The sequence below is a fragment of the Camelus bactrianus genome, chromosome X (genome assembly GCF_048773025.1).
Source record: "Camelus bactrianus isolate YW-2024 breed Bactrian camel chromosome X, ASM4877302v1, whole genome shotgun sequence".
Taxonomy (NCBI): Eukaryota; Metazoa; Chordata; class Mammalia; order Artiodactyla; family Camelidae; genus Camelus; species Camelus bactrianus.
In genome coordinates, this window is record NC_133575.1 from 19,889,508 (window position 1) to 19,915,877 (window position 26,370).

The 26,370-nt window shown below is 40.8% G+C and overlaps 1 protein-coding gene across 1 annotated transcript in view; it reads left to right on the forward strand.

The window, feature by feature from the left end:
• The window catches only part of LOC105075934 (melanoma-associated antigen E1-like), a 38,531-nt gene extending 15,879 nt beyond the window's left edge, over window positions 1-22,652 (forward strand). Inside the window, exons 3-4 of the mRNA XM_074359685.1 lie at window positions 19,258-19,493; window positions 21,038-22,652. Of these exons, the coding sequence (XP_074215786.1) occupies window positions 19,258-19,493; window positions 21,038-22,139 (1,338 nt within the window). The 3' untranslated portion in view covers window positions 22,140-22,652. The remainder of the gene's footprint in view (window positions 1-19,257; window positions 19,494-21,037) is intronic.
• The last annotated feature ends 3,718 nt before the right edge of the window (window positions 22,653-26,370 follow it).

Genomic DNA, 26,370 nt, shown 5'->3' on the forward strand with positions numbered 1-26,370 from the left:
ACAGCATATATCTATAGCTTAACAAATTTCCACTCTTTTCTTGACCTCCATGTCTCCTTTCTGAATTCTTCCTGCGACAAGATAAGAATCTACTCTCCAATAACAAAATTATTTCTGTTTAACATTTTGTTTTTTAAATTTCTCAGACAGACATTAGATATTCAGCTTCTGTGTCCCTAAACATCTCTCAACAAGCAAATTCCCTAACTCTTCTGCATTTCACTCTGATTTGAACCTCAAGGCATGGGGATCTTCACATCATCTAAAATTACATTTCCCCCAAGCCCTTTGAATCCTGTATTCTTGAAAAATGCATAGACTGTGTACATTTCCAGCCAATCTCTCTTCCTGTGTTATGTTTCTCCCGCTCTGCTGAGCTTTTGAAGAGACTCTCCTAATCTCCTAATACCTCTTCTGCTTTACTTCTTGCGTTGGCTTCATTTTCCCCCAGTTTTGGGAGAGCTCTTCTTGATGTCTCTTCTAACAAGAGAGAATCTTTTCTGCCCTACAGTTTCTAATGTTTTTCCAAATCTGAAGGGATCTAGACTAGATTCCTCATTCCTCTTACTGCACAGATGTGGAATTTGCATCTGGTTACAAGGCTGTGGGGAAAGTAGACATAAAACCACACAGGACCCTGGGGGCTGTTCAGGGTACAAATCCTTTCCATGTCCTCCATTTCGTGTTTGTGGGAAATAGGCTTAATTCAGCCTCCTAGACCTTCCCTGAGTTCCAAAGGGCAGACTCAAACAGTTGCTAATCAGGAAAATGAAGGAAGAAACAAAGAAGGAACAGTCAAGAAACAATAGTGTAGGATGGGGCAAGGTCCTGTTTCCTCCTCAAGGAATATACATTACATATATAACAATATATCTTTGAGTTCTTCTGCAGGTACTAAGGCCCCACCCAGGTAGAGGATGATAACTTCAGGCTGAACACAAGATTCCTGGAACACTGCCCTGTTACCTCACCACCAACCAATCAGAAGAAAGTCACACAACCTGCAGCCCTCACCCTAAATTTTGCCTATAAAAACTTCTCCCTGAAAGCCATCGGAGAGTTCGGGGTTTTTGAACATGAGCCACCCATTCTCCTTGCTTGGTCTGCAATAAACCTTTCTCTGCTCCAAACTCTGACAAACTCCATTTGTTTGGTCTCACTGTGCATTGGGCACATGAACTTGCGTTCAGCAACAGACATAAAACTCCATCTTTGTTACTGTAATGATTCTGACTTTATGGATTTGAAAAAAATTTTTAATTATTATGTACCAGCCATTCCCACAGTCTTCACATGACCTATAGTAAAATATAATACACCTTTCACTGTTTGAGATGTTACTATTGAATGAAAAGATGTCTGTGTTACTAAGAATGTTGCATCCATTGCTGGCAAATGGCAACAGAGTAAGATGGCTAAACCATAAAAAGTACAAGCAATATGTGTTATTTCCCTGTATTGTTTTCTGTTGTTGAAAAGTTAGTATAGTCTCCCTTTAGCAGATATACTCTCTAGCCTTTTTTAACTTTTCCATTTCTTGTAACCAAGATTATTCCTTGCCTCTCTTTATGTTTACATACGCAATTTCATCATATCCACTGCCTTTGTATAGTTCTGCATTTTATTTTAAATCACTACTTCTAGCATATTCTAATCAGGTGGCCCAGTCAACTGCAATGGACTTCAGAAATTCTGTCCTATAAGGAGAGAAGAAATGGACACTGGTGGACATTAGCAATTGCAGCAATTGGGTTACAGCCTCCCTGTTTATCTCAAATCCTTTATTTTGAAATAATCTTACACTCATAAAGAAATCACAAAAAGAATACAGAGTTCCCATGTACCCTTCACCCATCTTTACCTGAAGATGTCAGTTTAGGTAGAACAGTAGGTTCATCCAAACTCAGAAAATGACATTGGTACAAGGTTACTAACTGAACTGCAACATAATTCAGATAGTAAAATTTTAAAATGCACCTATCAGGAGGGCAGTGGTTATAGTTCTATGAAGTTTTTTCTCATGTACAGATTTGTGTAACAACTTTCACAGTCTGAAGACTGAACTCTGCCATCACTGCATATAAAGTCCCTCATTTCCCCAATCTTAACCTCTGACAATCACCGATCTAGTTTCCATCACTGTAATTTTGTCATTTTGAGAATGTTATGTAAATGGAATTTCACAGTATATAAGATTTAATTTTCGGGTCGGCTCCCTCCCTCCTGTTTTCCTCCCTCCTTCCCAGGCTTCCTTCCTCTTTTCTTTTTTTCCTCTCTTCCTCTTTCTTTCTTGATTTCTCCCTGCCTTCTTCCCTTCCTTTCTTCCTTCTTTTTTATGTTTTGTTAAATTTTAAGTGTTTTTATTTTTAACAGGAGATTTAAATAGCTTCAAAATAGGAGTTTATGAATCATTACTGAGACAGGAGGGAAAGGGGCAGGGTCCAACCAAAAAAATGACACAGCCATTGAGGATAGGACAAATACTGGTTAAAACAAGCTAGGCCAAAGATGGCAGAAGATTCAACTTCCAGTAGACCTTGAGCCTCATGACACACTCACTGTAATAAATTAGCATGCTCAATGACACACCCACAGGCACCATGCACAATTCCAAGGCTGACCATAAAACCTCAAAAAGTAGTGGTGGCCCAATACCTAGAAATCCCTGCCCTTCCCCAAAACAGTTGGAATAATCCTCCCACTTGTTAGCACATGAAATTTCGCAGTCCATAAAAACTAACCATTCCAACAACCCAGGGCCATTCTCCCTTCTGAAACAGACTGCATTCTATGGAATGTGTATCTCCCTGAATAAATCTACTTTCACTTTACTATGGCTCCCTCTTCAATTCTTTCCTGCATGAAGCCAAGGACCCTGACTCAGCAGGGTGCATCCCAGGGACTCACTCAAGACCTGGGACATGACCATCTTTTCGCACCACATTTTGCTGAAACATTACTTTGTTTAAACATTGATTGCTGTGTATCAGGTTTAAGATAGGAGCTATATTATTTTGTAAATCAAACTGAGAAATTTTTCATCTCATTTTATGATTGGGAACAGGATAATGTGGCATTTCCATAGGCATTTCTTTGGAAATATCAAGTAACTCAGCAGTAAAATTATTGGGCTCAAAAAATAGAGAAAAATAAACTGAAATATGGCCAATTCATGAATTTCCCAATACCTTCAGTCTGTCATTCTGTAAAACTGAAAGATACATTCTTGGGTTTGCTTAACTTATCCAGGAATGCAGGATAAATTAAGTCTCAATTAATTGATACCATGTTCACTGGTTCATTTATTTCCCTTGACATTAATGGAGCACCTCCTCTTTGGAAAACACCAAGTTATTGCTGAGGATGTCAGAATTTTTGTGATAGGAGCAATTTTAAGCTGGTAGGATATCATGGTAGCCCAGATGGACAATTAACAAAAAGGAGTGACGACGTAGGTTTCTAGGTGAGAGCAGTTACATGTAAATGCCCTGAGACAAGTCTGCTTAGGACTTGGTAAACTATACTTCTTCAATGGTAATGAAGTTTAAGTGTAGCTATATGGTGGTTGGAAAGGCTGTGGGAGGGGTGAACAGGTGACAGACCTTAGATGATGAGTTGCATGCTTGACAGACTATATATAGCCTGGAATGTAAAAATGGCTCTTAACAGTTACTCAGGAATCCTGAATAAACTAAACAGAAAGTTTCCATTGGAGAAAGCAAGGCGGGTGTCATAAGTACTTGTCCCAGTACATTTGATCACTATTTGAAAAGAAATGGTTTTACATTTAACACCTGTTACCTTTAAAATGACACAGCCATTGAGGTGGGAACCAGGAACCCACAGGATGAAGCTGACAGCCACAAGTATTATTTTCAAGCTTTGAAACTCAATCAAGGAACTAACAACCTTTGACCAGTGGAATTTCAGACATGTTACTGGCCCGTGACTCTTTTGTACCTCACATTATGCCTGGTTTTACAATTTTGATAGCTGTTACCCCAATCCTGTCCAACAACTGTACATTGGATGTGTTAAAACAGATCATTTTTTTGTTTCACAGGTTCACAAATAGAGAGGCACTGTGCTGAGTTGGTGAGTTAATACACTTAACAAACTATATGCCAAGAGTCTCATCATCTGCAGTTGGACCTGATTTAGATAGATTTGAATAGTGAATTACTGTTTTAATGGGATCAGGCATTTTGGGATACTGGGAGGGGGTAAATAAACTGCGCATAAGTAGGGACATGAAATAATGAGGCCTAGCGTATAGAGTATGGCAAACAGAATCACACTGAGCCCCATCTCCTTATGGTCATGCCCTGGTTACTCCTATCCTCAAGTGTGGATAGGGCCTAAGGCTTACTTTGGGTTTTTTCCTGCAGTCTTATTGATATATAATTGACATACATCAGTGTACAAGTTTAAGGTGCACAGCACAATAATTTGACTTACATATATTGTGAAATGATTACTACTGTAAGTTTAGTTAGCATCCATCATCTTATACAGATACAAAAAAGAAAAAAAAAATTTTTTTTGCCTTTCAATGAAAACTATCAGGACATACATATTGTCAGAGAGAAAGAAATTTTCCTCTATCCTTCTAGGTTCTTCTGTCTGGTCTAAGAATTAAATTGACATGAGACAGATTAACAGGGGAAAATCAAACAAAAGTTTAATAACATATATACATGGGAGAGACCCAGGAGGACTGAGCAACTCATTAAAATGGCTGAAGCCCTCACCTTAAATACCACCTTCAGCTAAAGACAAAACAGGATGTTGACGGTAGTGGTTTGGGACCTCAAAGGGAGGAAGGCAATTCATCCAATGGGACACAGAGTGGACTCTGCTCTCTAGACCCTGTTGCATCTCCCCCACCACACCTCACCCACGTTCTCTGTAGATATTCTATTCAGGTAACAGGCCCTTTATCTGAATTTCTTAGGCAGCTAAAAGGGAGGTAAAAAGAAGGACTTCCCAAGTCTTTGGTTTCTTAAAAACAATCAGCCTAAATTAGTCCTCATGCCAAAGAGACATATTTTGGGTAGCATATTTGCTCCCTTACAATATCATACAGCAGTGTTAACTATAATCATCATGCTGTACATTACATCCCTAGTTTATTGTTTTAATTACCTTTTTCTTATTTTTCCTCCCCTGACCCACTTCCTCTGGTTACCACAAATCTGATTCCTTTTCCTATGAGTTTTGGTTTTTTTTAGATCCCACATATAAGCAAGATTATACAGTATTTGTCTTTCTCTGTCTGACTTATTTCACTTAGCATAATGCCCTCAAGGCCCATCCATGCTGTTGCAAATGGCAGGATTTTCTTACTTTTTATGGCTGAATAAATTCCAGTGTGTGTGTGTGTGTACACACAACAACTTCTTTATCCATTTGTCCATCATAGGACACTTATGCTGTTTCCATGTCTTGGCTATTATCAATAATGCTGCTAGTAACACAGTGGTGTGGATATCTTTTTGAGTTAGTATTTTCATTTCCTTTGGATATATTCCCAGAATTTGGATTGCTGGATCATATGGTAGCTCTATTTTTAACTTTCTGAATGTCCTCCATACTGTTTTTGATAGTGGTTATACCAGTTTATAATCCCACCAACAGTGCAAAAGAGTTTCCTTTTCTCCATATCCTCCCTAGCATTTGTAATCTCTTGTCTTTTTGATGATGGCCATTCTAACAGGCATGAGGTGATACCTCATTATAGTTTTTACGTGTATTTCCCTAATGACTAGTGTTGTTGGGCATCTTTTCATATACCCATTGGCCTTTTGTACATCTCCTTTGGAGAAATGACTATTCAGGTCTTTTGCTGTGGCTTACTTCTAATCAGTAGATGATGTCAAGGTGATGGGTGTCACTCTGATGATAACATTACAGTATCTGTTAGAGGTGTGTTGTCACTCCTTTGATTACAAACATTGTATAAGATGTTATTTTGCTAGCAGATATGTTCCTGCCAAGGTTTGAACTGCCTATGGAAAGAGCTATGTGGCATGGAGTTGCAAGTTGAAGTTAGGGACTGAGAACTGTGAAGACTCTTGGCATGAACAATTCTGTCCAACCCCTGCATTAAGAATTTTGACTAAACTCTAGCATGCCTTCTAGCAGCCTAATGTCACATTCTAGGACAAACCAGCTCCCTGTGAGTTCCTGTTTAGAAAATTTCAAGGCTACGAAAAGAATTTGTTTCAGCCAACATTTGACATAAACTCTTGATCTTCCTTTGCTTAGAGTGTTTACTTAAAAAACAAACAACAACAACAACAACAACAAAAACCCTTACAATTGTAAATCCTTCCTCTGTCCCTTTGAGATGTATATGATATAAAATATCTCCTACAACTCAGGAGTCTTTCTCAAGGACCTAAAAGCCTTTTCAATGAAAGTAACCATTAGGAAGGGTAGGGCCTTTGTCTCTCAATCTTTGTGGGAGGTTAGAAGCCAAATAATAAAATAATAAAAAGACCAAGAAATCAATTTTTAAAAATAAGCAAAGGATGTGAGTAGACATTCCTGCAAAGAACATATACCAGTGGCCAAAAAGTACATGAAAAGACGCTTAATATCATTAATCATTAGGGAAATGCATATAAAAACACAATAGGATACCATTTCACTAGGTTGGTTACAAAAATGGAAAATAACAAGTGTTTGCAAGGATATGAAGAAATTGCATCACTCATACATTGCTGGTAAGAATATAAAATGGTTCAACCTCTTTGGAAAACAGTTCGGTATTTCCTCAAATTTAAACAAAGAATTACCATGTGACCCAGCAATTCCAGTCTTAGGTATATAACCAAAATAATTTAAAAATTGCATTCAAACAAATATTTGTGCACAAATATTCACAGAAGCATTATTCATAAAAGCCAAAAAATGCAAATAACCCAAAATTTCCCTCAATGGATGAATGGATAACCAAATGTGGTATATCCTTACAATGGAATATTATTCAATCATAAAAAGGAATGAAGTACTGATACCTGATAGACCATGGATGAACCTTGGAAACATTATTATAAATGATTAATGAAAGGATCCAGAAACAAAAGGTCACATATTACATGATGTTATTTATATGAATTATCCAGTATAAACAAATTAATAGAGACAGAAAGCAGATTGATGGTTCCCAGCAGCTACAGGGAGGAGTGAATGAGAAGTAACTCTTTGAAGGTTAAGAGGTTATGTATGCAGATGCGGAAAAGGATGCCCAGAGAAAGAGGACCAGGCATGACTTTTTCTGCATAAGAGAAGCCATTTTGGCCTAAGCCATTTTGTGATCTAAGCCTGGCCACAATGCTTGTCCTTAAAACAGGTCTCAGTAATAACGATCTTAAGGGAACAAAAGAATGCAGAAATGCATGTCATCAGGCAAGAGAAGTAACAACAGCAAGGATAAAATATCAGTTATAAAGAGTCCTAGTTCTGTTTCATTGGTAAAGATTAGCCTGAAATTCTCAACCACCAGATCAAATGGAACCTAAGGGATGTGGTGTTGACCTTTTCTGACCCTTGTGACTTTAGTCAACTATAGCTTGGACTCTGTTCATCACCCAAGCCCCTTCATGAATATGCATGTACCTTTAGTTTAAAACTACCCCAATTTTGCTGTTCAGGCAGACACTGTTTTGGGAAAGATCCCTGGTGTTCTCCTTACTTTCTGCAAGTAATAAATCCTTCCTTCTCCTGCTCTTTGACTTGGTTGTGTCATTTGGCTCCACACTCATCAAGAGATGAACCCACTTTTTGGATAACAGTTACTTTTTGCAATGAGGAGTAGGTTTGGAACTAGATAGAGGTAATGGTTGCTCAACACTGTGAATGTACTAATGCCACTGAATATTCACTTTAAGATGTTATGTGAATATATATACGAATTATATTTTTAATTATATATCTAATGTTTTAAATTTTACACATATACATAAAATCAATGGAATGATAGAATTAGACAGAATTAGAGAATTACCATTCTACAGCCCCTAATGGATTAATGGATAACAGTGAAAATTCTCAACAATTGTCAACACCACCATGAAGCAGAAAATACACATTATGTATCTACTAATGAAAGTACAGAGCTTTGTCTCTGGAGTGGGCTTGCCAATAAGCAAATTGATAAATAAATAAATCTGAACAAGCTGTTTCCCATAACTATGGAGGATTATTGATGCTGAGTTTCACGTATATAGGGTTCATTTTTTATTCTCTATAATATTGTATATGATTGCCTTTAAATTTGAAAATCCAAATAAAATGGAACAATTTTTAGCAAATTAAGTCCCTAAGCTGAAAATGTAGTCTAAACCCACGGCATCATCCAAATGTTCCAGGGCAAGACCGGTTTGGAGGCCCTTTACACCGAATGGTCAGGGAAAAACTAATCACCATCTTACTTGAATTCTTCCAAACCATACAAAAAGATGATGGATCAATCATTTTAATAGAGTAGCTGCCCTTGATACAAAGTCCAGATAGAATGCCCCAATAAAAGAATACTGGAACAAAGATCACTCACATATAGCTTTGTGACTAAATGAAGAAATAGGCTATGTCTAAGGAACACAAAGATATCATATAGAAAACATTGACAACTAGAAATCACCACATTAACAGAAAAAGGGAGAAAATGCTTTCGTAAAGGTAAAGAATATTTTTCTATACACTTTTATTCAATTCAATCCTGACAATATCTACCTGGAGTTAGCGTCAGATCCCAGAAGTTAAGGGCTCAGTCCCACAAGACTCCTACACTTAACTGCAAGTCCATGTCGCCTATAATTCTGACTGGCTACAAATTGGAGGTTCCCATGACCCACTCCTTGGATTTGATAATTTTCTAAAATGGCTCAAAGAACTCAGGGCAACAGTTTACTCAGTAGATTACTGGTTTATTATAGAAGGATCTGACTCCCTAACAGCCAAATGGAGGAGAGGCATAGAGTGAGGTGTGGAGCTTCCATGCCCTCTCTGGCTGCATCACCCTCCAAGCACCTACATGTGTTTGGCAAACTGGAAGTTCCCCAAACCATTTTGGTTAGGATTTTTATGGAGGCTTCATTACATAGGCATAATTGATTAAATCATTAGCCACTGGTAATTAAGTCAGTCTCCAGCCTCTCTTCCCTCTCTCAAGGTCAGGGTGGAACTGAAAGTTTTTACCCTCTAACTGAAAGTTTGGTTCTCTGGGCAGCCAGGCTCCAACCTTAGGGGCTTTCTGAAAGTCAACGCATTAACATAAATTCAGGTGTGGTTGAAAGGGGATTAATATGAATATCAAAGGACTCCTTCCACCTTTCTTGCTTTTATCACTTAGGAAATCCCAGGAGTTTTAGCAGCTCTGTGCCAGAAATGGGGACAAAGGCCAAATATGTATTTCTTATTATAAATCACAATATCACAATGTAATTACATGTAAGGGTAAAGAAAAGGCCTTTGATAAAATTCAACACCAGTTCATGGTAATAACTTTTAGCAAACTTACATTAGAAGGGAATTTCTATTTTGCATAATCTATAGTAAGCATAATTAAATGTGGAATGTTACAGAGATTCCCAATAAAGTAAGAAACAACACATAGATATATGGTACCATCTCTACTATTCAAAATTCGACAAGAATTTTCTTGCTCTGCCATATAAATGTCATCACCCCCACCCTACAATAAGAAAAAAGCTAAACTGAAAATCAGTAATTCTTCTTAGATCCATCAGAGAATTAAAGTTACAGGGAAAACCAGTGCCCCCAAAACTGAAGAGCTACGCAAATACATGGAATCACAGTGAAGGAGAATTAATAAAATGGCTGCACTTAAGGCTAACAGATTGCTTATTTTATGGTTGTCCTAAAAACAGTCAACTAACCTGACTGACCAGTTGCTACTCACAGCTCCAGGCCCATTGTTAAAATAAAGCTATTGATTTTACTAATTCTGCTTTATTCCAGTAATTGAAAGTAAGAATCATACTTGGTTTCTGAGTTGTTCTCCAAGGAGAAGGTCAAAGAACTGTAACCTTACAAAATAGCCTGAATTACCAAGAAGACCACGCCTTGGGCTGTTACGAGAAAAAGAGATCTAAACAGTGGTAACTGCTAGCCTCTATAGAATTGGTCGCCTGGAGGCATCATGACCCCATTCTAAGTCTTAAGATAAGAAAATGATTCTGTTGATTGTTATCGATGTTTTATTGTTTGAGCTATGGCTATATAATCACCCTGCCCCATCCCCAAGGTGGGTTTCACAGTTTTGAAGGCACTAGCCTGCTGTGAGTCTCCTTTGCCTGGCAAAGCAATAAAGCTGTCTCTTTTCTTCAATGTTCCAAGACCCTGTCTAAGAGTTTCAACTTGGCTCATCAGGGACAGGGGCCAATCTTTTGGCAACAACAGCTCACCAGGAGCAGAAACTCCTGGATCCAAGAATGGGTAGGAAAATTTAAACTGTAATTGATGCAATATTGGGAGCTATGTGTGACAAGCTTGAGAGCCAAAAAAAAAGGGGGCCTAGTCTTAGGGGAGCCCTGACACTTTCATAAGTTTTACCTTCTGGAGCCCTGCCAGGTTCTCATTATAAAGATCCAAGAAAAATTTCCTCATGCTTCTGGCATGAGGGGAAAATAAACCCTTCTGAAAGCACCTAAGGAAAAGCAACCATTTTGAAACACACCTCCAGAAGTTTCTGTTCTCCATACTAATTACTAATTACTAACCAACTAATTTGGGTGAAGGGAAAATCCCAACCACAGCTCTCTCCTCCCCTAGCCTTCCTATCTCACAGTGGGATAAAGACTAAGAAGTATTTATGAAGGTAGTATCCCAGGGGCACAGAACCACTAAAACATGGAGACCTAATCATAGGATTATAGAACACTTCTCCTTCCTATACAGTTTCCCACCACATCAACAAGGTACTAATATAATACCAGAAGATTACTACTGAAAGAACTGCAAGGCTTAGACTATTTATGAAGGTGTTTCTAGGGAAAACCAAAGACAATAAGAACACTCAAGGAAATTGAAACCTCAGGCACTCACAGTAAGAGCAAACAGTAAACATCACTTTTATCCAGATAAACATAAACTCTCATGCTAAAAGCCCATTTAACTCAGTTCCTATTATCCAATAGACTATGCACAGCCTTCAACAATTATACGATATGCTAAAAGGCAGAAAAAACACAGTTTGATGAAACAAAGCAAGTAAATAACTACATTCAGATGTGGGAGATAATTTGGAATTATCATATTGGGATTTTAGAATAGCTATGATTCATATGCAAGGCCTCTAATGGAAAAAGTGAACAACATACAAGAATAGTAGGTAATGTAAGTAGAGAGATGGAAACTCTAGGTAAGAATCAAAAGGAAATATGAGAAATCAAAAACATCACAACAGACATGAAGAATACCTTTGATAGGCTCACCAGCAGACTGGACATGGCCAAGGAAAGAGTCAATGAAATTAAAGATATGTTGACAGAAACTCCCCAAGCTAACTAAAAAAGCAAAATGAAAATAGAATAATAATAAAACAAAACCAGAATAATCAAAGATTGTGGAACAATTACAAACAACATAACATATGCATAGTGAGAATAACAAAAGGAGAAGAAATAGAGAAAAAAGCAGAATATTTAAAGTAATAATGACTGCATTTCCCCCAAATTAATGAGAGATACTAAACCACAGATCTGGGAAGCTCTGAGAACACCAAGCAGGATAAATAGAATTTAAAAAAATCTACACGTAGGCATATCATACTCAAACTGCAGAAAACCAAAGAAAAAGAGAATTCTTGAAAAAAGCTAGAGGAAAAAAAGAACTTATTATACAGTAATAAAGGTAACAATTATATAAAGATTCTCTTCACGAACCATGCAAGCAAGAAAAGACTAGATTTAAATTTTTAAAGCATGGAAAGAAAAGAAAGAAAAGAAAACACTACCACCAATGTAGGTATCTATAGCCAGTGGAAAAAAATCCTTCAAAGTAATAAAAAATAAAGACTTTTTCTGACAAACAAAAACCAATGGAAATTTGTCACTGAAACATCTCCTTTGCAAGAAGTGTTAAAATAAGTTCTTCTGGGAAAAGGGAAATGATACAGGTCAGAACCTTTGATTTACATACAGAAAGGAAGAGAGTTAAGAGAAGGAATAAATGAAGATAAAATAAATCTTTTTATTTTTTATTATTTTCATTTGATCAAAAAGATAACTACTTTCTCAAAATAAGAATATAACAACCATGTATCCAGTGATTATACCTTACAAATAAGCTAGATAAATGGCAGCAATGGTATAAAGGACAGGACAGGAGGAATTGGGAATACTCTGTTATAAGATACGTGCACTAACTGTGAAGCAGTATTTGAAACAGAACTTGGATAATTTGTAAATGTATAATGCAAACTCTACAGAAACTACTAAAAATTTTTTAAACTATAATTGAGATGCTGAAGAGAAGAGAAAAGGGAATAATATCAAATGTTGAATTAAAACTAGAGAAGAAAAAAAAAACAGATTGAAAAAGAAACAAAGAATAAGTTCAATGACTAGAAAACAGTTACAAATACAATCAACATTAATCCAACTATACCAACAATCACTTCTAAGGTGAATGGTCTAAATATACCAATTAGAAGGTAGAGACCGATAAAAAGAATTAAAACAAAAAAGACCTAACCCTATGCTGTCCATAAGAAACCCACTTTAAATATAAAGACATGAAAAGATTAAAAGTAAAGGGATGGAGAAAACTATACCACATATAATAAATTAAAAAAAAAAGCTGGACTAGCTATTCTTATTTCAGACAAAGCATAATTCAGAACAAGGAAAATTATCAGGAATAAAGACGGGCATCACTCAGTGATTAAGTGGTCAGTTCTTGAAGAAACTATAGTAACTATTAATGTGTGATGGAGATGTCAACACACCTCTTTTAGTAATTGACAGATCCAGTAGGCAGAAAATCATTAAGGTGTTGTTGAACTGAACAGCATCATCAATTAACTAGGTCTAAATGACATTTATAAAATACTTAACAACAGCAGAAAACACATTCTTTTCAAGCTCACATAGGATATACATCAAGATAGATCACATTCTATGCCATAAAAAACACATCCCCAAATTTCAAAGAATAGGAATCATACAATGAATGCTCTTAGACTGTGATGGAAATAAACTAGAAACTGATAACAAAAAGACACTAGGAAAATCAAAAGTATTTAGAGACTAAACAATATACCTCTAACACGTGGGATAAAGAAAAAATCGAATGAGAAATTTTTAAATATTACGAACTAAATGAAAATAAAATTACAACTTATCAAAAGTTGTGGGAGACAGCAAAAGCAGTACTTAAAGGTATATGTATAGCATTGAATGCTTATATTATAAAAATCTAAAATCAATAATTTAAGCTTCTACCTTAGTATACTGGTGAAAGAAAAGAAAAAAGTGGAGAAAAAAGAAATAATAAATCAGAATTTAAATCAGTGACATTGAAAAAAATGAAAAAAAAAAGAAAAAAACCCCAACAAAACCAGAAGCTGTTTCTTTGAAAATAGCCACAAAATAAATAAATAAATAAATAAATAAATTCTAACCAGGCTAATCAAGAGAAAAAGAGAGAAAACACATATTAGTAATAGCAGAAACGAAAGAAGAGCCACCACTACTGATTCCATGGACATTAAAAGGATAATAAAATAATATTTTTATAAATAACTCTATGCACACAAATTTGATAAATTAAGTTGACTGACTGCTTGAAGATATAAACCAAAACTCTTGCAAGGAGAAATAGATAATCTGAATAGGTCTGTATCCTGTAAAGTATTTTAATCCATAATTAATAAATTTCCAATAAAGACAACACCAGGCCCAGTTGGTTCCACTGATGAATTCTAACAAAAACTTAAGGAAGAAATGATAACAATTCTCTACAATCTCTTCCAGAAAACAGGAGCAAAGGGAACACTTCCCAATTCATTCTATGAGGCCAGCATTACTGTAGTGTCAAAACCAGATAAAGAAATTAAATTAAATAAAAATTGCACACCAATATCTCTCACAAACATAGATGCAAAAATCCCCAACAAAATATAAGCAAAAGAATCCAACAATGTATAGAAGGAATTATATACGACAACTAAGTGGGACTTATTTCAGGTATGCAAGGCTGGTTATATTTGAAAATAAATAATCATAATTCATCACATCAATAGGCTAAAGAAAATAATCAGATGATCATATCAATAGACAAAGAAAAAATAAATATTTGATAAAATCCAACACCTATTCATGATAAAAATTCTCAGCAAACTAGAAATAGAGGGGCACTTCCTCAGCTAGATATAGAATATCTTAAAAACAGCTAAGCTAAAATATCATACTTAAAAGTGAGAAAACAGACACTCTCACATTAAGATTAGGAACAAGGCAAGGATATCCCTTCTTACCACTCCTGTTCAACACTGTACTGGAATTCTTTGCCAATGCAATAAGAAAAGAGAAGGAAGCAAAAGATATACAGATTTGGAAGGCAAAAATAAAACTATTTTGTTCAGAGATGACATGATTGTCTATGTAGAAAATCTCGAGTAATCAATAAAAACAACAAAACTCCTGGTATTAATAAGTCAAGGTTAATATACGAAAGTCAATTGTTTTCCTGTACACCACCAATAAGCAATTAGAATTGGCAATTAAAAACCTAATACCACTTACATTAGCACTGAAAAACTTCACCAAAAAAAAATTAAAGAAAATCTAAATAAATAGACATTCTATGTTCACAGATAGGAAGATGCAATGTTGTTAAGATATCAGTTATTCCCAACTTGATCTATATACTCAATGCAATTCTGTTCAAAATTCCAGCAAGTTATCTTGTAGATATCAACAAACTGAATCTAAAGTATATGAAAAATGAAAAGACCTAGAATAGCCAACTCAAATCAATACTGAAGAAAAAAATTAGAGAACTGATATTACTGGATTTCAAATTTTACTTTAAAGCTACAATAAGCAAGACAGTATTGTATTAGCAAAAGAACAGACAAATAGATCAATGCCACGGAATAGAAAACCTAAAAATAGATCCCCACAAATAGTCAACTAACCTTCAACAAAGGAGCCAAAGCAATCCAATGGAGAAAGGATGGTCTTTTAAACTCGTGGTGCAGGGACAACTAGACATCCACATACAAGAAAAATGAATCTAGATGCAGACCCTACACCTTTCAAAATAATTAACTCAAAATGGATCATAAACCTAAATGAAAAACTCAAAACTAAAAAAATTCCAGAAGACAATTATAGGAAAAAATTTGGGATTTGACAATGAGATTTTAGATAGAACACCAAAAGCACAATTCATGAAAGGAAAAAAACAAGTTGGACTTCATTAAAATTAAAAACTTCTACTCTGCAAAAGATATTATTAAGAGAATGAAAAGACATGCCACAGACTGGGAAAAAATAATTGTAAGACACATATCTGATGATAGATTTGCATCAATAACATACAATGAATTCTCAAAACTCAACAATAAGAAAGCAAACAAATTAATTTAAAAATGGTTAAAAGAGCTGAACAGACACCTTACCAAAAATACATATACAAATGGCAAATAGCATATGAAAAGATGATCAACATCACATGTCTTTAGGGAATTTGGGATTAAACCAACAAGATACCTATTAATATGGCTTAAACAAAAACAAACACCTGACAATATCAAATATTGGCAAGAATGTGGACCAACAGAAACTCTCATTCAGTGTTGAAAGGAATGCAAAGTGATATGACACTTTGGAAACTTAGCAGTTTATTTTAAGCAAAACATAGTCTTACCATATAATCTAGCAATTGAACTTTTAGGTCTTTACCCAAACGAGCTGAAAACTTATGTCCACCCAAAAACCTGCACACAAATGTTAATAGTAGTCTTATTCATGATTGCCCCAAACTGGAATCAACCAAGATGACCCTCCGTAGGTGAATGGGTAAACAAACTGTGGTAACCCACATGATGGAATGCTATTCAGCCATGAAAAGAAATGATGTTTCAAATCACAAAAAGATATAGAGAAACTTAAATGCTTACTGATTAGCAAAAGGAGACAGTGTGAAAAGCCTATATACTGTATGATTCCATCAATATTATATTCTGGAAAAGTGAAAGTTTTAGAGAGAGTAAAAAGTTCAGTAGTTGTCAGGGGCTCAAAGTGAGGTTTTGAGTGATGGACAGGAGAAGCAGGGGGGATTTGTAGGGCAATGAAACTCTCCTGCATGATGATGTGTTGGTGAGTAGGTGACGTTATGCATTTGTCAACCACTATAGAACTGTAAAACACAAAAAGTAAAACATACTGTATGTAAATAATGCCAATAGTTAATAATAATGTATAAATGTTGGTTTATCAATTGTAACAAATGAACTTGTATTCATTGAACCAATACAAGATGTGAATAATAGAAGACACTAACGGAGGAAGACAGTGGCTATATGGGAACTCTTTGTACTATTTGCTTAATTTCTTGTAATCCTAAATCTGTTCTTTAAAAAAGTCTATTAATTAAAAAACTAGAAAAAAATATGGACAAGAATATATACCCAGTACAGAGCTATATACAAGAATATAAAAAAATAAGTTATGAATAATGAAAAGCAAAAGATAGTAATGGTAACAATTTGCTCCTCTAACTAAAAATCCAAGGGAATAAGCACAGAGAAATAGTCAAACATATAAGGAACTTCAGAAACCTGGTAAAAAAGATCAAAGCAAAATCAGGAAACTGGCCTCAAAAAAATCAACAATTACTTAGATCATGCAATGGAATTTATACCACAGACAACAGCAACAATATAAAAAATGTACCTAGAAAGAAATCTTATAAAAGTGTATACAATCTTTATGGAGGCAATAATAAGAGTTTCCTAATAGACTCAGGAAAAAGAATTCTCAACTAGAACCATATATTGTATGTATTCGTGAGGAACAGATATTCTAAGAATATCAACTCTCCTTAATTCATTTACAGATTTAATACCTTACCCATAGCAGCTGAGATAACAATCAAACCATGGCTGCTGTTTCCTGTGACCTATATCAACCACAGAAAAATTTAAAAGAAATAAAGAAAAGACATTAACGAAAGCAGAAACACAAAAACTAAGTAATCCTTGAGGGACAAGAAGTCTCCATTGAACTAGAATCCATGTGCCGGCAGGTGGGGGCACGCCCTGCAGTTGAAACAGGTCTGTACCTGCAAGAGAGGCAGATGACAGAATTGACTGGAGAAAAGGCTTTAAAGTTCGGCCCTTGATTCTTCCAATGTGCCTTGGGATGATGAATTTCTACTATTTGACTGAAGGAATCTGAGGCAGCATTTCAGAGCTTGTATGGCAGGACCACGGGGTAATATCAGGACAGCATCAAAGTTTGGGTTGGATATGGCAGTACAGTCCACAGGCTGTGTTAATAACCATCTGAAAATTCGTTAGTGGATGACTGGCCTTTCTAAATTATCATCTTAACAGGCTATCAGGCATGGACTAAAATAGAATAGAAATATCACACTGAGAAAAGAAATTTTCACACATTGAGGTGAATGTAGCTCTTTTGACCCTTTCCTGTTCACCTATTTCTGTTCTTCTCTAACCTTAAAAGAACCTAATCATAAGAAGGAGATCACTAAGCAATTGAAACTAACTCCGGATTTGTGCTATCCTAAGTGCACACCATGCCTTGCCTAACTTGTTGATTCTTTTCCTAGATAAAAAGAAGAAAGAATGAAAAATGAAGCAGTTGAAGAAGGATTAGCTCTCTACTCCCAACAGCCCCCTCAGCAATCCTGCAGGCAGATCACTCCAGCAAGATCACATCTGAAGGGAGAGTCAGCTAGTATGCACGCAAAGGAGAATAAGGTGGAACTCAACCTCCTGCCTTGATGAGTAACTGAGATTCTTCCCCCCAATTTTTCCTTTAAAAACTGTTATGGCTGAGAAGAATCTTAGGAGCTGATCTCTGGATAGGAGTCTACCATCTCCTTAGATTGTTAGCTTTTCTGATTAAAGGACTTTTCGTTTCTACTGAGACTTGCACCTCGAATTATTAGCTTTTGAGCAGCGAGCAGCCGAATCTGAATTCAGTAACAGAAGAATGGACAAGTCATTCTGACTTATACATGACTTAATCTGAATTTTATGCTAACTAAAACAGCCTAATTGGGGCCTATCAAATATATGTTGTACATCTGCTTTAATTATTAAAGAAAAAGGGTGCACTGACCAGAGGTAGAAAATGCCCATGTTAAAAATAAAGATTAAATGCCTCCCTTCCTGAGATGCCAAGGCTGGTACTGCTTTGATGATAAGACTCCCTTCCCAAATGCCAAGTCATACTGATTCACTGTATATGTGCTGATCTATTTTTACTGAAACCTTGAAGAATTGAATCTCCGAATTGTTTGATGTTTTCTGTTCTGACAAGTCATGAACCTGTGCTGAAAACCATGCTTCTATGAAGCAGTTCCTCAGAGTTATCTGAGAAGATGTCTTCCAGGCTATAATAGCCCTCAGTTTGGCTTCAGTAAAACTTTTTTCTATTCCTAGTATAGATTGTTTATTGATTATTTTCGTTGACAGCAGCAAATGCACATAAGGACAGAAATTCACTTTTGAAACTTTTGGATTATGCACCTGATGTCAACAAAGAGAACTGTCAAACTAAGGAGCCCCTTTACTAACTCCTCTGGGATTTTGAGGGCCATGGTTGGGGACAGGGATAGATTCATGCCAGAGCAGGAAGGAACCCCAGGCCCTGCCAGCAGTCAGTGTGAGGACTGAGCGGCTCCACTCCAAAGAAGACATGGGATCCCACAGACTCTCCCCGCCATCCTCCTCACCTCAGCATCAGGAGGCTCCAGGCAGGTGTGGCCAGATGAGATGTACCTGCACTTCACACCAGGAGGCTCAGGGAGCTGATGTCTTTGATGTTGAGGCCTTGGCCTCGGGTCGGCAGATGGGAGGTAGACCAGCACCTGCTGGCAGTCAAGGGAAGACCCTGAGAGAGGACTGAGAGGAGCACCCACCAAAAAGAGGGGCCCAGAGAGCTCCCGACTGTCAGTCTTGAAGGCCCCAGACATGGCTGCTAGGCTCAGGCCCCAAACACTTCCTGCTGGGGTACCCGAGGGAAGTGAGAGGCACGGTCTGCGCCCAGCGGACTCAGCTCAGCAGAGGGAGAAGCCCCAGGACCCGCTGAGAGCCCACGGAAGGTGCACACGCTCCTCGACCCGCCGGCTCTCCCCCGGAACCCCGCCCCCATGGCCGCGCCCCTGCTGTCCTCCCAGAGGCCCGGATGTGCGCGACCGGAAGCCAAAGCGACGGCCCTGTCACCACACTCAGGGCCTGACGCCATTCCTGAGAGCTGCCGCCCAGGGTGAGCAGAGGGAGGAGCCCCGCGTCCTGTCAGGTGTCCAGGTGTGAGGTATCCTGAGTTACGAAGGCGGGGACACGCCCCCGACACCCCGGGTCCCTTTGCCCCCCAGAAGAGGCGGCCCGCCAGGCCGTGCCCTCCCGCCCCTGCTCTGGGCCCCGGAGGACCCCGCGTGGCTGTTAGGCCCAGAGTCCCCTCACTTCCCCGCGGGGTGCCGGGGAGGAGGCCTTGGTCCCAGGCTGGTGGAGCCCGGCTCAGCTCAGTAGAGGGGGAGCCCCAGGCCCTCCGGAGTGAAGGAGAGACCCTGCGGGAGCACCGAGGGGACCCCACACCCGGGAGCGGGGGCCGCAGACCGTGCTCCTGACAGCGGCCTGGGGGTCGGGGCAGGGCTGAGGGCTGAGGGCTGAGGCCGGGCGCCCTCACCTCGTGCCCGCTCCGGACAGCGGCCTGGGGGTCGGGGCAGGGCTGAGGGCTGAGGCCGGGCGCCCTCACCTCGTGCTCGGAGAGGCGGGAGGCGGGAGGCGGGAGGCGGGAGGCGGGAGGCGGGGCCTGGTCTGAGGGGCTGGCGGCCTGGCAGCACGGGGCGGGGGGTGTTTCTGGGCCTGGGGAGACTCAGGGTGAGTCCCGCAGGCCTGTGAGACCACCCTCCCCGTAACAAGGGCCCCTCGGATCCCTCCCCGACGCCAGCCACTTCCTGCCAGCCAAACACTGAGAAGTGAGGCTGCTGTCTGCGAGGGGAGGGGCTCGAGTGAGGCACGGTGTGGAGGGGCGAGCGTCAGCCACAGGGCCTCGACCTGTCTGCTGCAGGCTGCAGGCTGGGTCGCACTCTGGCCGCTGGGGCTCCGCAGTCACCCTCCCTTCCCCCAGATGAGTCTCCAGGAGGTGCTGCCATTGGTGGGAGTGGACAGCCCTCAGGCCAGAGAGAGCAGCTCCAGGCTGCACCAGCGGTCCAGGGAGGACCCCCAGTGAGGACTAGGCCAGTCCCCCACCCTGAAGAGAAGGGACCAGAGAATGTGGCCTGTCCCCTCCTGTCAACCCTTAAAAGCCCAGGAAAGGACTGTCAGGCTGAGACTTCCATCACTTCCTCTCTCAAGTCTAAGGGAGGTTAGACCTCTGTTCTGAAGGGGCAGCCACCGGACAGCGGAAGGGAGGGTCGCGGGCCCTTCAGTGGTGGGCTGGGTGCTCCCCCTTGTCCTCCTCGTGGCTCACACGGGAGATGGTAGAGTCAGCTTGAGAGCAGCAGAGGGGAGGGGGTGGAGTCTTGCCAACAGTTGTCATCCGGACTCTGAATGTGACCGAGAGGAACTACCTCCCCTGCCAGCCCCCACTGTCACCCCAGTAAGGCCCAGGCAGGGCTGTCTGGCTGCGGCCCAAGCCTCAGTCTGACGTCGTCCACAGCGTCCTCAGGGCACAGGCTGACCAGGAGAAGGCAGCCCTGCGGGTCCTGGAGCGGTGCCCTCAAGGACCCTGCAGAGGCGGCCTTGGTGAGAGCCAGGGAGGAATCTCCCTGCTGAGGGTGCTCAGGCATCTCCCTGTCCCTCCTCCAGGTGTCCTCCTCGCCTGCTTCCCTGCCCGCAGTCCTGCCTGCTGCTGTCCCTGACCTGTGTCATCATGCCTCGGGGGCGCAAGAGCAAGTGCCGTGCCCGCATAAAGCGCCACCAGGCCCGGTTGGAGACCCAGAATCTCCAGGGTGCACGGGCCACTGAAGCTGCCGCAGCAGAGGGGGAGACCCCCTCCTCGCCCTCTTCTGTTTCTCAGGGTTCTCCCCCGAGCTCCCCTGCCGCTGGCACTAGCCAGCAGCCTGAGGGAGCCGTGGCCCCCAGCTCTCCCGAGGCGGGGGGTGCGTGCTCGGGGTCTGAGCAAGGTGCCCAGAGCCAAGAGGAGAGGGCCAGCGCCTCCCAGGCAGCATGCTCCGCTCAGAGCTCTCTCAGAGATCCTCTGACCAGGAAGGCGTGCAAGTTGATGCAGTTCCTGCTGGAGAAGTACAAGACCAATGAGCCCATCACGCAGACAGCCCTGCTGAAGATCGTCAACAGGAAGTACAAGGAGCACTTCCCCGAGATCCTCAGGAGAGTCTCTGAGCGCTTGGAGCTGGTCTTTGGCCTGGAGCTGAAGGAGGTCGACCCCAGCAGTCACTCCTATGCCCTGGTCTGCAAGCTGGGCCTCCCCAGCGACGAAAATCTGAGTGGTGATAGGGGGCTGCCCAAGTCTGGTCTGCTGATGACGCTCCTGGGCGTGATCTTCATGAAGGGCAACCGTGCCACCGAGGAGGAGGTCTGGGAGTTCCTCGGTGCGTTGGGGGTCCACCCTGGGAAGAGGCACTTGATCTTTGGGGAGCCCAGGAGGCTCATCACCAAAGATCTGGTGCAGCAGAAGTACCTCGAGTACCGCCAGGTGCCCGACAGCGATCCTCCCCGCTATGAGTTCCTGTGGGGCCCGAAGGCCCACGCTGAAACCACCAAGATGAAAGTGCTGGAGGTTCTGGCCAAGATCAATGGTACGGTCCCCAGGGCCTTCCCCAAGCTGTATGAGGAGGCTCTGAAAGATGAGGAGGAGAGAGCTGGGGTGAGAGCTGCGGTCAGGGCTGCAGCGCGTGCCAAGGCCCGTGCATGTTCCAAGGCCAAGTCCTGCAGCTCCTCCCAGGTCTAGGGAAGCCGGGGCAGCTTGTTCACTTTGTGTTTAAGAGATCAGCCAAGCGTCTAAGTAGTGCATGGTAGTACAGGTCCAGGGGACAAAATGTAAATGTTCCTATAATTTTAAGGGAGCATTCAACCTTTTAAGTAATAGGGTCGTGGGGTGGTGGTGGTTTTAACAAAATATGTATCTTTTTTTCCCATTTAACACATGAGTAACAGGTAGTTAGAAATAGGTGATAGGTAGGTACCTGGATGATAGATGATAGAGATGCTTAGTATTTTTTCAAATGTTATTACTTTTAATCTATGGTTTATTTTGCTTCAGTATATAAATGTATGAATGACATGACTCTAATACTTTTTGCTGTTTAAAAGTTTGAAAGTTACCATTTTAGTATTTGTAAAATAAATTGAAATATGGAATATTTCGTTAATGATCCAAATAAGATAAAATGCATGATATTGGAACAGGATTTTCATGGAAATATTAAAGTATCCAACAGTAAAATTTGGGGGATCACAGAATGGAAGGAAAAAATAAATAAAAATTTTTAAAAATTACATGTTAAAAAATTGGTCTGCTTATTTCTTTTACTGTTTTTTTTTTGTAATATTTAAATATATCTACCTGGATATGCTTTGCTTATTAAAGAATGTTTGTTGTAGAACATTGCATATTCTCTGATACCTACTGGATTAAGAAAAAGTCCGGCAGATTGATATTTTGGGGTTCAAAATAAGTATGATAACTGCCGATTATTAATCTCCCCCTATTTCCTAATCAGTTTGCCATGTACTTTATAATACAGTGTGTATACTCCAATCTTCCTACAAGATAGGGCTTAGCAGTCTCCCTTCACAGATTAATAACTTACAAATTTCTCTAGTCACAAGTGTGGTGAAAGATAGAGCTGGGACTAGATCCCTGGTTTAGATTTGTCTAAAGTGCACATTTTTCCAGTCCTCTCAGTCTGAGTTCGACTCTGTGTCTCTTCATTCACTTTTTCCCACCCTCACTGCTCCAAAATGTATCTCAGGGAATAAAAAGAAGGACTCTATATACAAAGTTGTAGGTTGGAATATTATAATCAGAGCAATAAGAATATCAAAATAAATGAGAGGTATGAATACAGAAAGAAAGGGATAATATTCAGTGATAATATGGTCATTTTTATATGCAAAGTCAGTTAACCTCAACAGGCAATTGTAGCTAGATGATGCAAACTTCGCTTCTTCCCAGGGGGTCTCAGAGAATTCGAGGGACTTGGTATGAGGGGATAGCTTTAATTCAAGACATGGAGGATACTGAGAGACGATTGAGGATTGACCACCGACCTGGAGCAGAAGGAAGCCACAAAGTGCCACCATCTCCTAGCCCTGGGAAGCCCTGGACTAGGGTAGATATGTCACCTCATTTCTAGCACAGGGGACTCAATGACGTGAGGGTGTTGGTCTGAGTCTGGAGGTCTCTGGGGGTGCTGAGGGAGCAATCCACATGCTGACTGAGTATTAAGGGGGCCATCAACCTCAGAACAGTGGGGTCCCACAAAGAGTCTCATCCTTGCTACCAAACCAGGGAGGATGTGGATGGGTGGACACATGTAGTTCATGCTTTCTTTTACCTCTGAGGTCTCAGGAAAGTGAGGACTTTAATCTGATGTGAAGTGTCCCAGGTTAGCAGGAGGATTTCTAAGTTGTACCAGGAGTCAAGGGAGGGCATCCTGAGAACTGTGGGGACCAACCACCTCATATCGTTGGGGGTGTCCAGAATCTTCCTTATTGCCAGCCCTGGGAGGTCCCAGGCAGAGATATCAGAAAGATATTCCCATCAGTCCTCACTCAGAGGTAACAGAAGTGAAGATCTTGTCTGAGGAGGGTAGTTCCAGGTCAGCAGAAGGAGAAATTTTGGGCTCTCCTGTAAGTCCAATTTTGGATCCTGAGTGAGGACCTAGAGTGAGACCACCCAGTACAGGGTCTGAGCCTGTTTTGAGCTGTGGTCATATGAGGTGATCTTCAATTCCTGCTATCAGGTATCAGGGAGGTGCAAGTCTTAATTACGAGGGGACAGGTCCACAGAAGGGGAGCCCCAGGCCCTGCCATCATTCAAACCAACAAACCTCAGTGAGGACTGAAGAGTCCACCTACCCCTGGATAGAAAGACCATCAAAGAGTCCAACCTTGTTCTTTTTTTCAGCCTTGGAGGCCCAGGGCAGGGCTGTCAAACTGAGGATCCCTCTCACTTCATACCATCTCCAAAGGAGGTGAGAGTCTCAGTCTGAAGGTGCAGCAACTGATCCACAGAAGGGAGAGTGTCTTATGTGGCGCCAAGGTTGAGACTTTGAATCATACTGAGGACCCAAAGAACCCAGGACAGAGAGGGCTTCACAGAACTGAGCAGCAAAGGAAAGTCCAGGCCCTGCCAAGGGTTGATATGATGGTTTCAAATGTGAACTGAAAGGAACCCCCACTCCAAACCAAAGGCGCCTCGTTGCTAACACCTGCTGCCATCCTAGTCAGCTCCAGGCAGGGCTGGCCGTCTGCAGCCTAAGGCTCACTCTAACTTCCTTCACAGGGTTCTCAGAGGGCAAGCTGACCAGAAGAACAAGAGCCTTGCAGGTTCCTAGAGCAGGGCCCTTAAGGAAACCTGCAGACGTGGCCTTCTTTAAAGACAAAGTGGAATCTCTATGCTGAAGGTTTTGACACCATCTCATTCTCCTTCCTCCAGGTGCTGGCATCACCTACTTTCCTGCCCACAATCCTCTTGCTGACCTTGCCTCAGGATCAGAAGAGTAAGCTCTCTGCCGAGGCCCAAAGTGAGACCCAGGGTCCCACGGGTATTCAGACAAATGTGACACAGCAGAAGAGTCCCCCCCCCTCTTCTCTCCTGTTCCTGAGGGTGCTCCCCTGAGCCCTCCTGCTTCTGTCATTCTCCAAGAGTCTCAGAGAGCCCCATCTGTCACCACTGCTGCTGCAGGTGTTTCACGCATAAATACAGATAAAGGTGCCAAGAGTCAAGATGAAGAAAGTACAAGCACGTCCCAGGTCCCAGCCTCCACGGAGAGCACACAAAGATCCTTTCACCAGGAAGGCAGAATTGTTGATAATTATAAAATGAAAGAGCCTATTCTGAAGGCAGACATGTTGAAGACTGTCAAGAGAAAACACAAGGATCGTGTCCTTCAGATCCTCAAGAGTCTCTAAGAGAATGAAGCTGGTCTTGGGCCTTGACTTGAAGTAAACCCCACTAATCACTCCTAAGGCCTAGTCAGCAAATTGGACAACAGCAATGATGGGAATCTGAGTGGTGACAGAAAGTCACCCAAGACTGGTCTGGCAAGTTTCCTGGATGTGATCTTCATGATGGGTAATCATGTCACTGAGGAGGAGATTCAAGAATTCCTGAAAGTGCTGGTGATACATGATGGCAAAAGGTACTTCATATCTGGCGATCCCCAAAAGCTCACTACCAAAGATTTGGTGCAGGAAGAGTATACCAGCCTGGAATGTCAGTCCTGGAATACCAGCAGGCGCCCAACAGTGATCCTTCCCACTATGAATCCCTGTGGGGAGCCCACACTGAAACCAGCAAGATGAGAGTCCTGGGGGTTTTGGCCAAGGACAATGATACTGTCTGTACTGTTTTCTGACAATTGTATGAAAAGGCTTTGAAAGATGAGGAACCGGAGCGTGGGCTAGACCTGCAGCCAGGGCTAGCACTGTTGTTTCAAGGCCACGTCCAGCAGCTTCTCCCACATTTAGTGAAGAGTGAGGCAGATTTTTCACTTTGTGTTTGAAGAGAATAGTGAAACTTCTAAGTAGTGGAAGGCAGAGATGGGTAGAGGTAACAAAATGTCTATCTTTTTACATTCCTGTCCAACATGAGCAACTTGTAGGAGTGTGTGTGTGTGCGCACGCGCGCACGTGTGTTTCAGCTGTTTCTTTTAATAGATGGTACATAAAGCTCAGAATCTAAGTTCATGAATAACAAACATCACTGTTTTATTGTTACTTATTAGGTTTAAGTGTTAGAGTTTTGGCATTTATTAAAAAATGTTTTAAAACTTCTGTATTTTATATTATCCAGAACAAGATAACATGGTATTGGCATAGGGGTTTTCATGGAATTGTGAAAAAACTCCATAGGAAAATTAGTTGGAATCCCACAAAGCAAAGAAATAGAACAGTAAATGGTGTTAAATTAATGGTTTGGCTTATCTTTTTAAAAAATCTTTCTAAAATTATAT